The 20,363-nt window shown below is 36.5% G+C and overlaps 1 protein-coding gene across 6 annotated transcripts in view; it reads left to right on the top strand.

Annotated features, from left to right (window-relative positions):
- Positions 1-20,363, top strand: part of PIGN (phosphatidylinositol glycan anchor biosynthesis class N) — a 103,662-nt gene that overhangs the window by 26,392 nt on the left and 56,907 nt on the right. For all 6 annotated transcript variants that reach the window (XM_042910360.1, XM_042910365.1, XM_042910364.1 and 3 more), the window contains 7 exons: positions 2,880-3,004; positions 4,286-4,416; positions 5,300-5,416; positions 8,363-8,403; positions 11,112-11,171; positions 12,962-13,054; positions 13,689-13,744. In XM_042910360.1, coding sequence (XP_042766294.1) covers positions 2,880-3,004; positions 4,286-4,416; positions 5,300-5,416; positions 8,363-8,403; positions 11,112-11,171; positions 12,962-13,054; positions 13,689-13,744 — 623 coding nt within the window. The remainder of the gene's footprint in view (positions 1-2,879; positions 3,005-4,285; positions 4,417-5,299; positions 5,417-8,362; positions 8,404-11,111; positions 11,172-12,961; positions 13,055-13,688; positions 13,745-20,363) is intronic.

The raw sequence follows: 20,363 nt of genomic DNA, 5'->3' as shown, positions 1-20,363 counted from the left end.
CAGCAGCAGTGGGAAGTAATATGATATATTTAAAGAATGTATCTTTAGAAAATTGTGATTCAGACAGTTAGGGGAAGGCTTTCCTGAGAGTTTTCAGATGATCCCTGAAGAAGCGTAGGAAACAAAGAAATGGAGCTGGATTGCAGTGTGGAAGCCTATTTCAAGCCCACAGCATTATATAAATCGTGGGCCCTGAGGGAAGAGCCAGCATAATAGATTTGAGGAACTGAAGGAAGGAGTTGAGTGTGGCAGGAATGCTGACTGGGAGCAACGTCTGAGATAAGGCTAGAGAGGGAATCTGGACTTGGGACCTCTGCCTAAAGACTCATGTTTAACCCAAGCAAAACAAATCCATGCGAGTGTCTACTCACTTTTTTTTTTAACTGTGGTAAAATGCATATAACATAAAATTAGCCATCTTCACCATTTTTAAGTATACAGGTTCAGTAGCGTTGAGGACGTTCCCATTGTTGTGTATCCAATCTCCAGAACGTTTTCATCTCGCAAAACCAGAACTCGGTGCTCATTGAACAGCTCCCCATTTCCTCTCTCTCCCAGCCTCTGGCAACTACCATTCTACACTCTGTTTCTATGTATTTGTTTAATCTAGCTACCTCATATAACTGGAATCATACCGGATTTGTCCTTTGTGAATGGCTTGTTTCACTTAGCATAATGCCCTTGAGGTTCATACATGTTGAATCTCTTTGCTTTCCAAAACTCACTTTGTACAGCATCTCCTCATATAGGCCTTCCATGGCTTTCCTTTGCTGCACCTCACTTCCAGTTAGACTTAGATGACTCTCTTCTATATTCCCTTAATACCACTATCGTAAGTACTTCTTTATGCTAGACCACGGTTGATCCCCCTTCCACCCTATTTTCATCTTATCGGCAGAGACACTGACTTTTCCCACTGTTATCTCTCAATTCCTATCAAGGAATTGTCTGGTACATAGATACAAGTATTAGTTTAGATTAGGTTCAGTTCTGTATAATAGGGAAGAAATACGGCTTAAAAGTTTCCTTTCATCTCCACAAAGTTAACGCCAGCAGTAGGCAGCCCAGGATCGGTGCGGTCCAGGATTGCCATAACGGCTCCACGGCTCAGTCTTGAATTTCTCCTCTATCCTCAGGGCATGCGTTTTATCTTCCAAGTTTTTTCATGATCCAGGAGATGCTGGAGTTGCAGCCATTACTTCAATGTTTGAGGTCAACAGTGCAAGGAATTGGAAAGGACCTTCTTTCCTGACTATATTTATTTCAAAGAGCCTTAGGGTCCTTATAGTCTTTTGACTGAAATATTTGACTTCTCTCTTGTTGGCCACAACCGCTAAGACACATCTAGCTGTGAGAGAGGATGGGAAATTGGGTTTTAAGGTTGGCGCGTCGCCATGTTTCACGAAATCACAGGTTTTTACTCAGAAAGGGAGAATGCGTGTTGAGGTAGTCGTCTAGCAGTCTCCCTTGATGCATAACAAATATGTGTGGAGTGCAGAAATGAATGAGTGCCTTTGCAAGGGGAGGAGAAAAAGCGGGGGCTGATGGTCCTGAGTACACTAGATATGAAGGGGAAAGTAACCAGGGGTATATTTCAAAACCTCTTAGGTCCAAAAGACCAACTTTTAAAAAGCCAATAGGGATCTAACAGGTTGAGCTCCGCAAGAATAGAATTTCATGGCATCTCATATCTTGTGTCCATATGTGAATGAATAGCACTTCTTACATGGCTGAATATTTTTTTTTTTTTACCAATCATGGAACAAATTATAAACGTACCTCAACTAAAGTTGCTAGTTTTTGTTGTTGTTGTTGTTTTGTTTTTTTTGGTTTTTGTCAGCTTTCAATGATATCTTTAGAATTTAACTTCATTCTCTTGAAGAACTCACCACTTCCATCTAAATTTAAAACTTCTGAGGGGCTAAGTAGAATGTATATGAAAGCTAGGGGGCAGTTTTATGCTTTTGAGGAGGATAGCAGTAGGTTACATATTATGGTGTTTTTTTTTTTTTTATTTACTTCTATTCTTGAATAGCAGGTTTCTCTAATGGCACCATTTGTATTTTTTGGTATTTGTAATAATGAAGGATTATTTCAAAAAATACTTCAGACTTTTGTTGGGCAATGACATTTTCCTCGTTAAAGTTACCATCTACTAAGAGACAGTTATGTGAACGACAATTACGTATCTTGGCAGAGCCTGTTGACTTATTGAAAGCAGTTTATAAGTATTCCCCACAGAAACTTGTTTACATATTCATGTGTATGCAAGTAGATGTTTAATTCATTATCTTAGAAGGGCTTTGTGAATCCAGTTTGCAATTATGAAACAATATAATAATTTTCGACCCATATTTTATTAAGTGGGCATTTTTCTATCACACAGCGTGAAGAACAGGTTCTAGTCTTGGGGAAAAGGAACTTGTTCAGAAGCTATTCACACCGTTCAAGTGAGCACTAACAGTTGGACGAGGGCAGCAATGAGACAGGACAAGAAGTAGTCCAGCTCCTAAAACATTTAAAAATGATAAAATGTTCCTAAACTGTCGCCACTTGTACTGTTTTATTTTTGGCTCTTGTCAACATATTAATTCAACCTGGTATATTTTATTCAGCGCTTCGGAGATCTTCATGAAATCAAGGTCCCCTTTCTGTAACCCTTTTTTGGCCTAATTATAGCCCAGCTCACTCATGATTCAAGCGTTGATGTCTGAACTGACAATAAGGACTTTGTGTTGGTTGGTTCTGAGGATAAACTTAAACAAAATAAAATAATTTAATTTTATAGTTATGTATACATTTAATTCAAGGTTTTCATCAGAATTTTTTTTACGTAAAATAAGTGGACTAAATTTCTTTAACTGATTTGTTACCTATAGGAATTCTTTCATGCTGCCAGAAACAACCAGTCTTTGTTTTCTAAACTAAATGAAGAAAAAATAGTTTTTTTCTTACATTTATTAGGAATAGATACAAACGGACATGCTCACCGACCATCATCAAGGTAATTTTAATGCTGTGTTTAATTTCATGTTTTTGAGAGACTCGGGTGTTCTATTTGAACTTTTAAAGTATTATATATTTTTTGTAATTATCACATTACTTACATTCTATATTCTTCATTTATCAAGGCAGAGAAAAAAGAATATTAAGTTTTTTTTTAATGTTTATTTATTTTTGAGACAGAGACAGAACGTGAGCAGGGGAGGGGCAAAGAGAGGAGACACAGAATCCAAACCAGGCTCAAAGCTCTGAGCTGTCAGCACAGAGCCCAACACAGGGCTTGAACTCACAGACCATGATTTCATGACCTGAGCTGAAGTTGGATGCTTAACTGACTGAACCATCCAGCCACCCCTTTAAAAATTTTTTTTTAACATTTAATCATGTTTGAGAGAGACAGAGAGACTGAGTACAAGTGGGGGAGGAGCAGAGAGAGAAGGAGACATAGAATCTGAAGCAGGCTCCAGGCTCAGAGCTGTCAGCAGAGAGCCTGATGCGGGGCTCAAACTCACGAACAGTGAGATCATGACCTGAGCTGAGGTCAGATACTTAGTCCACTGACCCACCCAGGCGCCCCTGTATACAGGGGTTCTATTTCAGTAGAACTCCTTATATAGAATAGCAAATATTTTTCTCAGTTTTGCAGACCATAAGAGGAAGAATCGATGTTTTACTTTTGTTCTTTATTTAAATTTGGTTTAGCTAAGTCTGTGAATAATGCCTATTGGTTAGCTACCAGTAATAAATATCTCATGCTCCCCTTCTTTAACAAGATGGACTATTTCAAGTGATAGAATTCATACCAAACCAACCTATTCAACTGTATGGAAGCTTAAATATAATTTGCTTATAATGTTATATTAATGTTTTATGTCACAAACACTCTAAGGGATGAGAACATTTTATACTTGAAACAGTGATACCTATTAATGTGACAAAAACAATATAGTGTGCATTATGAGACGCATGAACTTGAAAATCATAATTAATGCATTTGAGATGTAAAAAGTATTCATTAAAATATATTTGCTAATCAATATTGGAGAGTATTCTCCTTTTAAACTATTTCTGAAAATGATTTCAGATTCTTATGCTTCTTTAAAAGGAGAGATTGTTATCTTTAACAATATAAAGATCTCTGATTTTAAAATATTAAGGATGAGATATAAAAGTATTTAGGAGTTAATAACTTCAGATGATTCCTATTAGGTTCATGTTGAAGAAATTTTATTTTTCCAAATTAATGTAACTTTAATGTGCTCTTCTGTTTCTTCTTAAACAGGGAATATAAGGACAATATTAAACTAGTGGATGCGGGAATGAAAGAAATGGTGTCCATTCTTGAACACTTTTATGGAAATGATGGGAAAACGGCATTTATCTTTACCTCTGACCATGGAATGACAGACTGGGGTTAGTCTGTCTCTAAGTGACACGTACTTTATGATTAAAGTAGTTGTAAATGTAGCTTGCAGACATCTTGTAATGTGGAAGAGGATTAAATGTCTTCGTATATGCAGAATGTCTAATAGGCAATTGCATGCTTAACATGTTAGTGTAAAAAACCTGATCTTATATAAAGGATCTTTTTTCTAACTATAAAAGGAACATATTCTCATTTAAAATGAGAAATTAGAGAAAAGTATGGAGAAGAAAACAAAAAGTGCCTATCCTATTATTTATCTACCTAGCGTTAACTGTAAGTGATGATAATGTAAGAGTAAGGTGGTATAACCAGGAATCCTGGGGCTCCTGGAAGTCTACCCTAGATGACCTTGTCCTTTCTGTGAGATTCCCAAGGCAAACACAGTGTGTGCACAGAGAACAAAACAAGGCAAAGATGAAGTTTGGGTCCCCACATCACAGTACAGAATTCTAGTGAGCTGGTTCCACTCTATAAAGGGCTTTTGGTTACACCAGCCAGAGTGGCCTGGAAGAAACTCATCAAGAGACTTTGCTGTCCTCTCCAGAACAGACCTGGCCTTGACCGACTGCATGTCCCATGTGGCACTACGCTGGTCGCATCTCCTCCAAGTCTTCTTGTTAATATTCTTGTTCTTCTTTCAACCAGTCAACAGACCTTTTTGTTTGGTTTTTGCCTGTCTATTGATGCTCTGACTTGCTTTGGGAATATTTCAAAACTAATTGTTATGCAGAGTTGCACGCATTTGGGAGTGTGGTGGCTAGAAGTAGAAATACATACGGGTCAATTCTTTAAAACGATTAAACAATAAATAAATATTTAGGTATAATTTCTTATATCCCTGTCTTAATACTCTTGATGTCTTATTTGTAGGTTCCCATGGGGCTGGTCATCCTTCAGAGACTTTAACTCCTTTTGTCACTTGGGGAGCTGGAATCAAGTATCCCCAAAAAGTATCAGCTCAGAAATTTGATGATGCATTTTTGAAAGGTATAAACGTTTACCTTTATTGTTTTCATAAATACAACATTTTAAAGGATAAGCACTGGGTGTTATATGTAAGCCAATTTGACAATAAATTATATTAAATAAAATTTTTAAAAATTAAAAAAAAAACATTTTAAAATAAAACCAAAGTTTAGGGGGACGCCTGGATGGCTCATTCAGTTAATTGTCTGACTCTTGCTCTCGGCTCGGGTCATGATCTCACTGTCCATGAGTTTAAGCCCTTCGTTGGGCTCCGCACTGACAGTGCGGAGGCTGCTTGGGATTCTGTCCCTCTCTCTCTCTGTCTCTGCCCCTTCCCTGTTCTATCTCTCTCAAAATAAATAAATAAACATTAAAATAAAATAAAACCAAAGTTTAACTTAAAAAAATCACTTTTCAAGTTACAGTTTTCATTTTGATATTTGTATCATTACTATTTTTATGTGTTATTTTTGTATAGTTCTCATTATTGGTTTATAATATTCAGATTGAAATATATAGTCTTAGTTATCTGCCTTATGAAGTTACAAATGTAAATTGTACTATTACTTTTTTTCCACAAGCCTATTTTTATTGCTGGGATTTACATTAAACTACTGAGTCATACCTTAACCTGCAAAGACTATCAATCAGATAAATCACACATATGTCACAATTGACATTTCACACCTGGACTGATTTTGCCCTGTCTCTAGTACTTTTGAAGGCTTTCTGTGTTACCCAAGCCTCCCTTCCTTCCTAATCCATGAGGAAAATGAATTCCTTTTTCCTGGAGCTCTGCTTATTTTGTGAGGTAAGGTTTTTTTTTTTTTTAGAGTTCCAAACTTTTTATTAATTGGACAAAACAAATTCCTTTCAAATGCCTCACTCCAGATTATTTGTATAAAACTTATCCAAAACACTTGTTAAAAATACAGATTAAAAAACAAATAAATTTCCGTTGGGGCACCTGGGTGGCTCAGTCGGTCAAATGTCTGATTGTTGCTTCTGTGTCAGGTCATGTTCTTACGGTTCGTCAGTTCGAGTCCTACACGGGCTCTGTGCTGATGGTGGGGACCCTGCTTGGGATCCTCTTTCTCTCCCTCACTCTCTGCCCCTCCACGTGTCTCTCTCTGTCTCTCTCAAAATAAATAAATAGACTTAAAAACAAACAAAAAGCAAATTTCGACTTTGTCACTAGATATTTTAATTCCATGAGTCTGGGTGAGGCCTGGAAATTTTCTTTTTAAAATCTTCTCCAAGGATTCACACTCACAGCCATGTTTATATATTTCTGTCATAGGAAACTCTTTGGTTTGCATCATAAAATTTCCTTAGACTCTTTTCTTGAATTGATTTTTGTATTGAGATAAAATTCTCTTGCCACTTTAATTCATGTTTTAAAAGTGTACCTTTCAGGTTTTTTTTCTTTTTAGCATACTCACAAGACTGTATCATCACCTCTACTGTCTAATTACGAACTGTTCTGTCAGCACCTCCAAAGAAACCCCTTCCCCAATAGCAGTCACACCTTATTTCCCCCCCTCTCCCCATCACCTGGCAACCATTATACTTTCTCTCTCTCTGGATCTGCTTATTCTGGACATTTCCTGTAAGTGGAATTACTCACTGTAGGGTCTTTGTGTCTGGCTTCTTCCACTTGGCATAATTTTTTTCAAGGTTCATCTGTGTTGTAGCACGTATAAATAGTTTATTTTTTACAGCTGAATGATATTCCGTTGTGTGTCTAGACCATATTTTATTTATCCAATCATCTTAGGGACATTTGGGTTGTTTCCACATTTGACTGTCGATAGTGCCAATGACACAAATGTATGAACATTTGTGTACCAGTTTTTGTGTAGACATGTTTTCATTTCTCTCGGGTAGGTACCTAGTGATGGAATAAATGGGCCATATGTAACTCTGTGTTTAATTTTTTGCAGACTGCCACACTGTTTGCTAAAGCAGCTTCAGCATTTTATATTCCTATGCTCTGTGGTAAATGAATTAGATTGGGTCTAATAGAAGCTGGGTTCAATAGAATGTTTGTACTGAGGATATAAAACTTTGGCTCTTGATTTCTCAGTGAATTAATATTTTAGAATAACTTGACTTCAGGAATCATTACAGAGGAATACATTTTTTCTTCTATGAATATTAGGTGTCTTAAGTTAGAGGGAAAGGGAATGTGCATCTTTTCCTTATCAGGTAATTAGGGTGAATTTTTAGTAGCTGACTAGTAGAACCAGGAACATATTTTTAAACTTCGCTAGCTTATTAAAGGAAATTTCATCATAAAAATATCTTAGAACCCTTTTTGTAATATATCTTAAAGTCATTAAATGAAGACATGCTCTCTCATAATCATTTGTTTTGATTACTGGTTATTGAAATTTCTGAATTTATATGTGGAAAAATAGAGGAATGAGGTTATCTCTGAAGGCAATTTTAATTGTAACTCACTATAGGATTTTCACATTTGGGATTCGTGGACAGTAGGAACATCACAGCTACATTTTTAAGTATTTTTGCAAGCAACTGCCATTACAGCAAAAAAGAAGGGCTTAGGTTGTCTAACAGACATCAATTGCCTTAATTACTCCCTGGAGCGGGACTGTCATTAGTCCTAGTCATGCTGACAGCTGTTGTCATTGTGCCTTTTACTTCCATCTTCCCCTCCTTACCCTTTTGATGCTTTGAAGCAACGATCTGCAAATGAGCACTTTGAAAGTTTAATAAATCGTCACAGGAAACACCAAATATTTACTTTTAAAGCTATTCTTTTAAATTCTGGTTTTAAAAACATACAGTTGTGCCTGTTTAAGTGTCTTTTTTTGTTCATAGTTGACTTAAAATAGACTTTCCCAGTACTTTGGTTTCACATTACACATTGATCTCTCTTAACAATGAAACTATTATTTTTTTTTTAAACCCTAACATCAGCTGTTGTGTCTCGTTTTGTTTCAGAATGGAGATTAGAGAGCTGGAAGAGGCAAGATATCCATCAGGTATTCAGTTCAATTTAGTCACTTTCACATTTAATTTTCTCTCCTAGAAGAAGTTTAGGCTGAAAAAAAAAATCTGAACAAGACTATTAATAATAAAGTATTTTTCAAAACATTTCCATTACCAAGAGAAATCCTTCTAGTGCAAATATTTTAACCCAACTAATCTTTCTTTTGGCAAAATAGAAAAAGCTTCACATAAAACTGAAAGAAGATTCCCTCCAAATAACATTGGCTAATTAAAGAATTATTATGTAAATTGAAATCTGCATGGCTGTTAAATTCCTGTGATTTCTTGTCATGGTTGCCTGGCTTAGTTGCTCTAAGCACAGGCCTAATAAAACCCTATTATGGGGTTTTTTTTTCCTGTAGTATGTGAGTTACCGTTTCTTTTTTATTAACACATATTTTATCCTTAATTCTACCCAGGGTGCTTACAAATGCAATGGAAAAAAAGATAATAAGAACATAGATTACTCAGCTAGAAACTTTAGATTACAGGGAAATGCATGGCCAACCTAATCAAGTTGGACTGGTAACGTTATGTGTAAATATGAAGCATGGAATTTTCATTGTTGAAGATATGCTCTGCAAACAGCCATCTTCACTATTTGTAGAAGGCAAGGCATTGTTGGTATATGACCTCGAAGGTGGCAGGAATACTTTACCCTCACCAGGTCACCTTACAAACTGGCATTGCTTATCGTGGTGGATAAACCAAGGTCTAGAATCTCATTTTTAGGCCTGTGGGTGCAGAAGCCTGTTCTCTGTCAGTACATTAGGAGGGATGGCTGCATATTACCCGAATAAATGGAAACGTATCAAATTAGAATAACAGTTGAATTAATTTGCTGCAAAAATCACCATCAGAAGGATAGGGAATAACTTGAAAATCATAAAACATATAGCCAGACTGGATTATGATTTAAATCTAGATTCAGCTATTGCCCTGTGACTACTCCTACTTCAAATCTACATTAGATGAGAGTTTCTTTATTCATTCTTTCACCAACATTGCTATGTGTCCACAGTGGTGTAAAACACTATGCAAACATTAACATTAGATATGTGTAAGGGATATAATGGTGAGGAAAAGTAGACAAAATGCCTGCCCTGGGAAGCTTACAGTTTAGTACAGTTTAGGGGTGAGAACAGATATTAAGCAAATTATTATACAAATACATGTAAAATTACAGTGTGATAATTAGTACAAAAGAGGACTGTGAAGCTATGAGAGTATAGAGTGGACATATCTGATAGACTGTATGGTCTGCAAAGTCTTCCTGAGAAATAGAGGTTTGAGCTGAGATTGCAGAATTAAGTAGGAGTTACCAGGCACATGGTGTTCCCTCTCCCTTTCCACGCAGAGGCAGCAACATGTACACAGAGCTCTGGTAAGAGGATACATGGTGTATTAAAGGAGCACAGAGAAACTGAGACTGTGGTCTGATGTCTGGGTGGGCACTAGACCCCGCAGGGCCTTATAGGCCTATGGACTTAATCCTAAAGCTTGAGGAAGCCCTTGAAGTATATGAAGCTTGGAGAGTGACATGATCTGTTTTTTGGGGAAAGGATTTCTCTGGATGCAGCAGGAAGAACAGGTTGGAGGAAGCCAACAGTGGATTCTGGGGGGAAAGGCACAAGGCAATTAGAGGCCATTGGAGTTTTCCAGTTTTCTGTGGGATGGTACTTAGTAAAGAGAGTCCAGATGGTAAAACGTGAGAAGCACTGAGAGCCTGGGACCAAACTCCAACTTGAGATGGTATCTGGAAAGGAGCCCCAGTGAGACTGAAGACATTGAGTGGCGTGTGTGGTGTTACAGATGCCAAGAAGGGAATGGTGTATGCGGTGCTGCTGAAAAGTCAAGTGATTAAAATAATCAGAAGAGCATTTGTAGCCACCATTCACTGCAGGATTATTCTGTGCCACGTACTTTATAAATTTAATCTCCTTTAATTATGCCATAACTCTGTAAGGGTTTTTTTTTTTTTTTTAAATAACTAAATGATAAGAAAATAAATAAGTGATAAGGAAACTGAGGCATTGAGGAGGTCAGATAACCTGCCCAAGGACTCAGATTTCAGGCAAGGATTTGGAACTGGGCATTTTGACATCTAAGCACTTTACTGCCTGAAAAATTATAAGGACTAATATAAAAACAGTCGGATTTAGAAAAATAGAGGGTATTAGCTCTGTTACCCTCAGGGAGAGTGTCTGTGGGATGGTGAAGAATCAAAGGAAGTTGTAGGTGGCTGAGAAGCCAGAGAGAGAAAAGGAAATGGAGGTAGAGACACACACAAGTGTCCGGGAAACTGGGGGTTTATGTCTTTTCTGGACTTCACTGTCTGGCCAAACCTTCTGGTATATACTTTCTTTCTTAATATGTACCTTTACCCAGTTAAAGCCTTCTCTTGCTATTTACTTTTTGTCTAGTTAAGGCATCCTATTCATAATACTGAAAAACTCTTACATGGAGTGGTCAAGTTCTTAGCTACCAGGGTAGTAACTTTTTGTTCTAGTGTGTAAGTTGATGCAGCTGTAGCAAATGACATTTTTAGAGATTGATATCTATTGTGTACTGAATAAATGTTTGAAGGTAATGGATTATAATGAACATCACGATTATAGTCCAAAATATAGTTGCATTAAATTATATAATTTTCTTATTGATGTCTGTAAACTTACTAGAATTGAACATTTTCTGTTTGTAGGCTGATATTGCACCATTGATGGCTTCTCTTATTGGAGTTCCCTTTCCCCTTAATTCAGTGGTAAGGAATAAAATTTCTTATCAGCTCTCAGAATAAAAAAAAGTTACTGTACAGTAAAATTTACTTTTTATGTCCTTCTGAATAATCTTTGGTTACACTTAAAACTTACTTTCCTCTCTTTTTTTCTAAGTATCTAACTGTGTATGTATTATAATCTACAACATAGAGCAGAAGCCTAATAGCTTCTCTTTAAAATTTTTTATTTTCTAAAATGTATATAGATTTATCTTTGTATTTCAGTTATAAGTGGTAAAATATATATAAATTTTATTGCAAGCAGCAGAAACTGAATCCATTTAAAGGGAATTTATTAAAATGATATTACTGGGTTGTTGATTTGAAGGGGTGCTCAAAATCCAGGCTTGGAAATGAACAGGAACTAAGGGAGCGCCAGGGACTTGGAAGAAAGAACCAAACTGTTGTGCTCAGTGCACCAACACTAGGGGAGAATAGTATTATACTTGTACTTTTTGTTCCTTGACTCTTAGGAGTCAGATTCCACTGCTTACCTCTTGAGTGGGCTAGCTTGGGTTATTTATTTATCCTTCAGTAAAGGAAGGTAGGGCTCCATTAGAATCTCACTGTTGGGGTGCCTGAATGGCTCATTCAGTTAAGCGTCCGACTTCAGCTCTGGTCATGATCGTGCAGTTTGTGGGTTCAAACCCTGCATTGGGCTCTGTGCTGACAGCTCGGAGCCTGGGGCCTGCTTTGGATTCTATGTCTCCCTTTCCTCTCCTCTCCTCTCCTCTCCTCTCCTCTCCTCTCCTCTCCTCTCCTCTCCTCCCCTCCCCTCTCCTCTCCTCTCCTCTCCCCCACTCTCTTTCTCCCTCTCTGCCCCTCCCCCACTTTTGCTCTCTTTCTCAAAAATAAATAAACATTAAAAAAATAAAAACAAAAAGAAACCCACTGTTATATCCAATGGGGGAGATTTCTCAACATAGAATGGTAGTGCTGTTAAAAATGGGAACTGGGTGCTGAAAAGCCAAAAAACAAACAAAAATATCCATTCCAACTAGCCATTCATTTTAGCTTTTCAGAGCAAATTTTAAAAAAATAATGTTCTCTGGGGTGCCTGGGTGGCTAAGTCAGTTGAGCACGACTTTAGCTCAGGTCATGATCTCATGGTTCGTGAGTTCCAGCCCTGCGTGGGGCTCTGTGCTGACAGCTCAGAGCCTGGAGCTGCTTCAGATTCTGTGACTCCCTCTCTCTCTCTCTGCCCCTCCCCCACTCGCACTCTGTCCCTCTCTGTCTCAATAATGAATAAACATTAAAAAAAACTTTTTTAAATAATGACCTCTAACTCAGAACTTGAGTAAGTGACCCTTCTGGTCATAAGTATATGTGTATGTGTATTAACAAAGCAGCCCTTACTCTTACTATGCACGGTATACTCTCAATTTTCTTATTATGTCATTTTTTCCTTTTTAAGGATACCGGCTGTGGCCCACCATAGGGATTTTTCGTGTGTGCAAAGCACTTAGCTCACTGCTCAGCACACAGTAGTCTTTCAATAGATACTAGGTTTTATTGAACTTACTTCATCTCTATTACTTTATTTACTTTGTTATATACACTTTGTGAGAAAAAATAATAGAAAAAATAATATTTCAGTTATGGTTTTAAAAACATTTTGCTTAATTATTTCAGTAATTTATTCCTCTACGTGTCTTGTCTTTATTGTTTCATTTGTAACTCTTTTTGTTTTATAAGAATAGCCTGAGTTGTTAATACTAATAATATTATACTAGTAAAATTAATACCAATACTAAAGCAGTGTTCTTTATTTACAGGGCATCCTTCCTGTAGATTATCTTAACAACACTGATCTCTTCAAAGCAGAGAGCATGTTTACAAATGCAATACAGATTCTCGAACAATTCAAGGTAAAACAAGACACACAAAAATGGATACTATGACAATTTTAACATCAAATATATTAAGTGAAAATGTAAAGAAACTATTTTCTATAGTTTATGATCTTTTGTGTCTTTGACTAGTGTCATAAAGTTTAACATTTGTGAGGTGCAGATCCCAGGAATCAGTTCGAGTGCGTAGAATGACCTTCGAAGACCACCGCATATGCTTATAATTTCCTGATTAGAATTTGCCCCATAGAAGTAGTATTAGAGACTGCAACATTTCTTGTCATTTCATATACAACTATCATATGCATTAAGACAAGTTAAAGAGGTGACCATTTCACTGAAACTTTCTGTTAGTATTGTCAAGGCAGCTTGGCTTCTTTTGTCTTCTATAGTAAAAGAAATACAGTTTAATGAGATTACAGTATGTTCTTTTGCAAGCTTGATATTAATTCTCAGCTCATTATGATAGTATGATAATCTGAAATTTTTGTTTAAATACTTATGAAATAATATAGTAACATAAAATTCCATTTAGTTTCAAAGTAGTGAACCATCCCCAAAGAGCCATTTTAATGAATGTTTGTATTTCAAAATGAAATTAATTTGTGTCTCATTTATAATATAATGAAATGTTTTCCTACTTGGTTCCCAGGTGAAAATGACTCAGAAAAAAGAAGTTACTTTACCGTTTTTGTTTATACCATTTAAGTAAGTCTCATATTTTTTATTAACTTGTAGGAAGGAATATTTTAATGAGTTTGAGTGCTGACAGGATAGATGAGTTACTTAGAAACTTTTTCTTTTTTATTTATATTAGTGCAAACTCCAAAACGAAAGCCTCTTCTCTTGCTTTTATAAATAATGGGCCAGATACCAGATACCTTTGAGTGGCTGGTAAAGGAGATAAAGGGGGCACAGAGAGCTGTGGGAGACATTGAAGAGATCAATTCAACAGGGCTTAATTGAAGGTGTGGGGCTCTTTGCTTGGTTGATTGGGACATTTGGTACCATGATGGCTTGTAGAAATAAAGAAGAGATGGTTAGGGGCAAGGATGAATGTTTCTGCGTTCAGCCTACATTTGAAGAAACCAATTAGTTAGTTAGAATTAGTGACAAATTAGACATAAAATTAGGGCAACAAATTAGGGACTTGGCTTGCAACATAGACCTGAGAGTTGGTTATGAAGATCTGAAGGCATCAGCATAAGGTAAGATGTTAACTGTTACACATGTAGGAGGCTCTAGGAGAATGTAGAAAGTGACAAGAAAAGGCCGATGATACAATTCTGGGAGACATTGACAACTACTGGGTGGGTGGGGAGAACAGACTTTGGAGGGCAGCAGGATTTTGCTGTCCTAGATCTCTTTTCCTTGAATCTGGAGTCCCCACTCCTGTGATTTGAGTCACAAACCTGGCTCTGCACTACTGACGTGGGGAGGTTTATTCGGCCTCCCTTACTCCTCCTCCTCAAGGTTCGTTTTCAATTTGCAAGGGTTCACATTTAATTAGGGAGGATTTTGCTCTTGACCAAGATAAATAGAAATTCTTCAAAATAATGGATGTTAGTGAAGTGTTTGAATGACTTCACTGGAATTCTTTTTGACAAATCTGTAGCATTAGTGTGGTATTCATAAACTAGAAAGGCTTAAACATTGCACTACCTGTTGAATAATGTGATTACATGCCTGACTTTGGGTATATGTGTATCTGTGTGAATAGGAGAGCAAAAACCAAGCAAAATTGGGATTTTGCAACTTACGATCATATGAAATTACGTACCCTAAATATTATGTTATATCCATCAAAGGTAGAATTATTTTTGAAGACTTTCCCTAATTGTAAGATACCATATATGCATATAGAGGCTATAAGGCAAGTTTTTACTATTTTCCCCATATGATGTCATATACATATCATATGCATCTGTTTATTTACAGTGTAGTGGTGTAGTCAGAGCATAATAAAGTAAACAAATGAACAAGAAATATATGATCAATTCCTGGGACGAAGAAAATACATGGGACATTGAAAGTGAGACTGTGGGTTACTTTAGACTGGCCGCTTTAGAAAAACTGGTCAAAGAAGAGGTACTCTTCTGTGAAGAGTTCAGGTGCACACTGCCTGGCTTCTTCTACTTAGGCCTGCTGGCTGACCATGAACTTGCCCTGCTTTGATGCTCAACATCTGCCTGCAGAGCCACTGCTAGCTTTTTGTCCTCTGGGGACCCTACAGCATGGTTGATTCCTGAACACTGGAGCAAAGCTTTAGCCCTGCCTGCAGACTTTTCTGGCTAAAAGTCACCATTTCTCAATAGCTTCCAATATGACCAAAAAGTGTCTAAGGTAAAGTGGAGAATTGACTCCTGAGGAAATAAGGAAAAGAAAAGAACTTACAATGTTAAAGTTCTCAGAAATATCAGGGGCCCCTGGGTGGCTCAGATGGTTAGGCGTCCGACTTCGGCTTAGGTCATGATCTCACGGCTCATGGGTTTGAGCCCTGCATCAGGCTCTGTGCTGACAGCTCAGAGCCTGGAGCCTGCTTCGGATTTCGTGTCTCCTTTTTTCTCTCTGCTCCTCCCTCGCTTTCTCTGTGTGTCTCTCAAAAATAAAATAAAAACATTTGAAAGTTTTTTTAAATAAAAGATCTGAGGAACTATTGTATCTATAAGAAAAAGCACATGTTACAAAATGAGAAAGGGTACGGGATGCATATGTTAAAAACCAGAAATGCGACTAAAAACTTACAGAAAGATAAATTGTACAAGAATAGTCCAAATGGGAGGCAAACCCTCCAAATTAGAATAGTGAAAGGAAATGAATTTTCATATATGGATTGAGTAAGAATTTTAACATATGGATGGAGTAAGAAGCTGGAGGAAGCAGGAAGGCATATATTTCTTCATCCTCTGAAACAATGACAAGTGGAAGCTTTAGGGAAAAGGAAACGTTTCAAACTGTACAAGAAAGCATGCTTCGTATATGAAGCAACCTAATATGTAAGCTGATTTTGAACAGTTGCTGGAAGTGGGAGGAAGAATTCATTTGAACATTGGCACATAGACCAAAGCTTCAGTTAAATAGATGATAAAATCTAATCCTAGCATAGAACTTAACTGTTCAGTGAACAGTATTTAAATAATCATAATAAAGTAAATACTGTAAAGTAAAATAAAGTAAAATAAAATAATAAAATAAAGTAAAAACTTTAGACTCAAACCTTAGGCAAAGCAGGGAAGACTTAATTATTATTATGGAATAGAATGCCAATGTTCCCAACCTTGACAAGCCCACAGGGTTACATGTTGGAAGTCAGAGGAAAAGAGAAATACAAATGGAATAGTAGTGGCGCTATTGTTCTCATAAAATAGAATGTGGAGATTCTGGACATAGTTGACAAAACAAGACAGAGGTTTAGGTACTACATTATTTGAACATTTTTTAAAATGTTTATTTATTTTTGAAGGAGAGAGAGACAGAGTATGAGCAGGGGAGGTGCAGAGAGAGAGGGAGACCCAGAATCCAAAGCAGGCTCCAGGCTCTGAGCTGTCAGCACAGACCCTGACATGGGGCTCGAACCCATGAACCACGAGATCATGACCTGGATCAAAGTCGGGCACTCAACCGACTGAGCCACCAAGGCACTGCTAGGCCCATTATTAAAGTGACTGATGTAGGAGCACCTCCCTGGCTCAGCGGGTAGAGCATACAACTCTTGATCTCGGGGTCATGAGTTTGAGCCCCATGTAGGGATTACTTAAAAATAAAGTGACCAATGTAGCCAACAGAAGAGGTAAAAATAGTAATATAACCATATTAAGGGGGAAGGAGACAGCAGGAACAGGCAGAATCAGTGCGGAGTCAACAGAAAATGCCTCGGGTCATCCAGTCAAGAAATAGTAATAAAAGCATATTATGAAGAAAAATGGAGGTAACTACAAGAATAACTAGAAATAGACACTTGTAAAAGTTTTTGTCTCTGGACTGGGGAATGAGAGATGAGAAGGGTGGGGCAGGTGTTTATTGGTTGTCCTTGTCCCCTCTGCACAGTTTTTTACTTTTTAAAATTATGTGCATATATTACTTTGATAAAGCATATACTTAAAAAAGAAACAAAAAATAGGTAGTTTAATCATTGGCACAAATCACAAAATCGTAAAAATAATGGGCATAAAAAAGAAATGTATTCTTCCATATAAATGTTAGAATCATTACCTTGAGTTTTATGAAAATGAAAATTTCTTTGGTTATTGTACTATATTTAGGAAGCAATTTGGTGAGGATTGACATTTTTACAGTATAGAATATTACTATCCAACATTTACTTATTCCTATCCCCCGTTATGTCCTTAAGTAAAATTTTATAGTTTTCCCCACAATATACATTTTTCATTATTTTATTCCTGGACATTTTATTTCTATTATGAGTAGTATCTTTTTTTATTACATAAGTTCAGTATGCTGGGAAAAACAGTTGTTGCCATTTACCATCTGAGTACCATGGACTCTTTATTTTTCTGTAATCCAATGAATTTATTCATTTTTATACCATCTGTTTTCTTACAGTCACCTTTATATATAATGTCAACATCATCCACTTAGAAGCTATATCAAGTGATTGTTGGCACGTAAACATCATAGTAGATTAAAGATAACAGTTGCCACAGATTTTTTCTACAAAATAGCTCAAGTTCTTGTTACAAATAATTGTTTATTGAAGGCCTGACTTCTTGAATAAATGCCATATTTCCTTTTCCTTCTTAGAAATATATTATTCACTCCTCAATTCTTAGGTTTGAGAAAATTTATCTAGGATATTGACATCAGAAGGTTCATGGTCTTGAAATTTTACTTACGTGATCAACTTCACCAGCATCCCTAGATTTTAGTTTAATGATATTCCACCATTCTTCCATTCTCTTATTTAGTCTTGTCTAGCATGAATAATGTAATAATTCCTAGGGTGGTGAAATAGCAAATGTTTCAAGATGTGAGAAAAATACAATTGCTAAGGTCCTTGACCGTATCTTGTAAAAGAGTCCAATGGATCCATATGGTATTTGCATATCCTATTTTATCCTGTTCTGTAAAAAAATAAGTAGATTTTATCTTTTATATCTTAAATACTTCTGAAAAAGAATAAAAGTCCTGTAATATCTATTCTGACAAGTAGAATTCAACAAAGAAACTCAAACCTAAGATTGGGTCCTTCCGATCTAATGCTATGCCAAGGGACTTACAGCAGGTGGAGCTCCATGACTAGGAGAAACATAAAAGTTTTGACTGTCAACTTACCTTGAAGAGGAGGAAATACACTTTGTCTATGAAAACTGTGTACAATAGAGGCCAAAGTAAGGCCCAGAAAATCTTTAAAGGAAAAGAATTACATGAAATGGGAAAAGAACAAGAAAGGTCTCTTAAGGGATATTTTAGAAGAAACGTACCTTGCCAATAGAAGCAAAAATGGCTATTCTCTTTTACTTAAAAATTACTATACAAACTCAATGCAGTTAAACTTTAACAAAACATTTTAATATATTTTTTGCCAAAAACGGCAAAAACTACTTTGTTTCTTTTTAATGTATTTGTTTCTGTTAGGCTGGTATGGATTAAAGTTCCTCGCTTAGATCAAATTTAAATACTGTTTTTCATGTGAATCTTTCTACCACGTCACCCATCTGATATACTATAAATGCAATTTCCCCCTTCAAGATTGAAATTCCTCTTTTTAAAAAAGTAACTTTTATATATCACATACATACATGGAAAATTGTTATTTACTCAGTTATGACTTAAAAGATGAAAATAAGATTCTACATTAATGGTCAGTGTGATGGAATGCAGATTATTCTAGAAATGACATCCTTTCTCTGTCTTTACCTTCTTGAAATATTTCTCCTTTAATCTAAATAAATATTCTAAAAAGGAATGGACTAGATATCACTAGGTATTCCTAAAATATCTTACATAAGTACAAGTGAAATATTTTTGTAATAAAAATCTGAGAAGATGTAAAAGATAAAACACTTCAAAGGATAGCATTTTAAGGAGATTTTGTCCTCCAAACATTAGAGATATTGAATAATTAATGATAAAATTCTTGATAATCCTAAAACATGGCTTACTTGCCTCTACAATATTCACATAACTAAAAAAAGATGGAATAGTAGCTATCATAGCTACTTTTTTCTTTTCTTTCTTTCTTTCTTTTTTTATTTAAACATAACCTGCTGGTAATAGATTCTTTTAAAACTTGATGTTTTAAATATAAAAGATTTAGCCAATAAAGAAATTTTTTTTCATACAAGTTACTATTAGACACAATCTGCTGCCATGATCGTCAAATATTCTACCAAGTTCTCTCTCCCTCCTTCTCTAGCATTCTAATTACATGTGTAAATATTAGGGCCGTTCACAGGGGCTTGTATGTTATTTGGGAGTTTTTTAATAGTCTTCTCTGTATTTTTCATTCTTTTTGCTCTTCAAAGTTCAGGCAGGATATCTTCTAGTGACCTGTCTTCTAATACGCCAAATCTCTCTCCTGCTTTGTCCAGTTTGCTGCTTTTGAGTTCTGAGTCTCAATTACTACATTTTTTTCAGTTGTAGAATTTCCATTTCAATTCATTTAAAAAACAGATGCCAGTTCTCTGGTGCAATTTTCTATCTTGCCCTTTATTATTGAGTATAGTAGCCACAGTTAAAGTGCAGCTGATAACACCACCAATAACCATATCATTTGTGAGTGTGCTTCTCCTGTCTTCATTTGGTTCTATTATGGAGTCTGGTGGGTTTTGGATGAATGCTTATCGTTGTGAATTAGAAGTTTTGGAAGCTCTGGATTATCTCCTTCTCCAGTGAGGTTTTACCTTATCCTCTAACAGAATGACAGCTGACTCAGGGCCGCATTGCATCTCTTCCCTCTGCTTGTGTCTGCTCTTGGAGTATGGCCTCCAGGGGATCTCAGTGGAAGGCAAGTGTTCTCCTTCCTCAGTGGCTCCTGAACACCAAGTTTTGTCTCTTCTGTATCTTGAGACTGACAAAACTTCTGCCCTCCTGTTCAGGTCTTTCTTCATAGCTGCTTGTCTGCTGTGTCCCACACAGCTGAAGAGTTCGCTGGGTGTCCAGCTCACTTCCCTTTTGACTAGCACGTGACCTCTGTTTCTTTACCAGAATTCTCCACATAGAAGTTATTGCTTATAAAAGTTCCTTCTCCCATTCTTCTTAAGACTTCACCTCAGAAACTGTTAAGTTAGCTTAAGTCATTCCAGATAGGTTTTCATTCATGTCTTTTTTTAAAAAAAATCCAGAATGAGGGGCACCTGGGTGGCTC

The sequence above is a fragment of the Panthera leo genome, chromosome D3, assembly GCF_018350215.1.
Source record: "Panthera leo isolate Ple1 chromosome D3, P.leo_Ple1_pat1.1, whole genome shotgun sequence".
Classification (NCBI taxonomy): domain Eukaryota; kingdom Metazoa; phylum Chordata; class Mammalia; order Carnivora; family Felidae; genus Panthera; species Panthera leo.
Note: the sequence above shows the minus strand (reverse complement) of the source record. Positions and strands in the feature narration are given on the sequence as shown.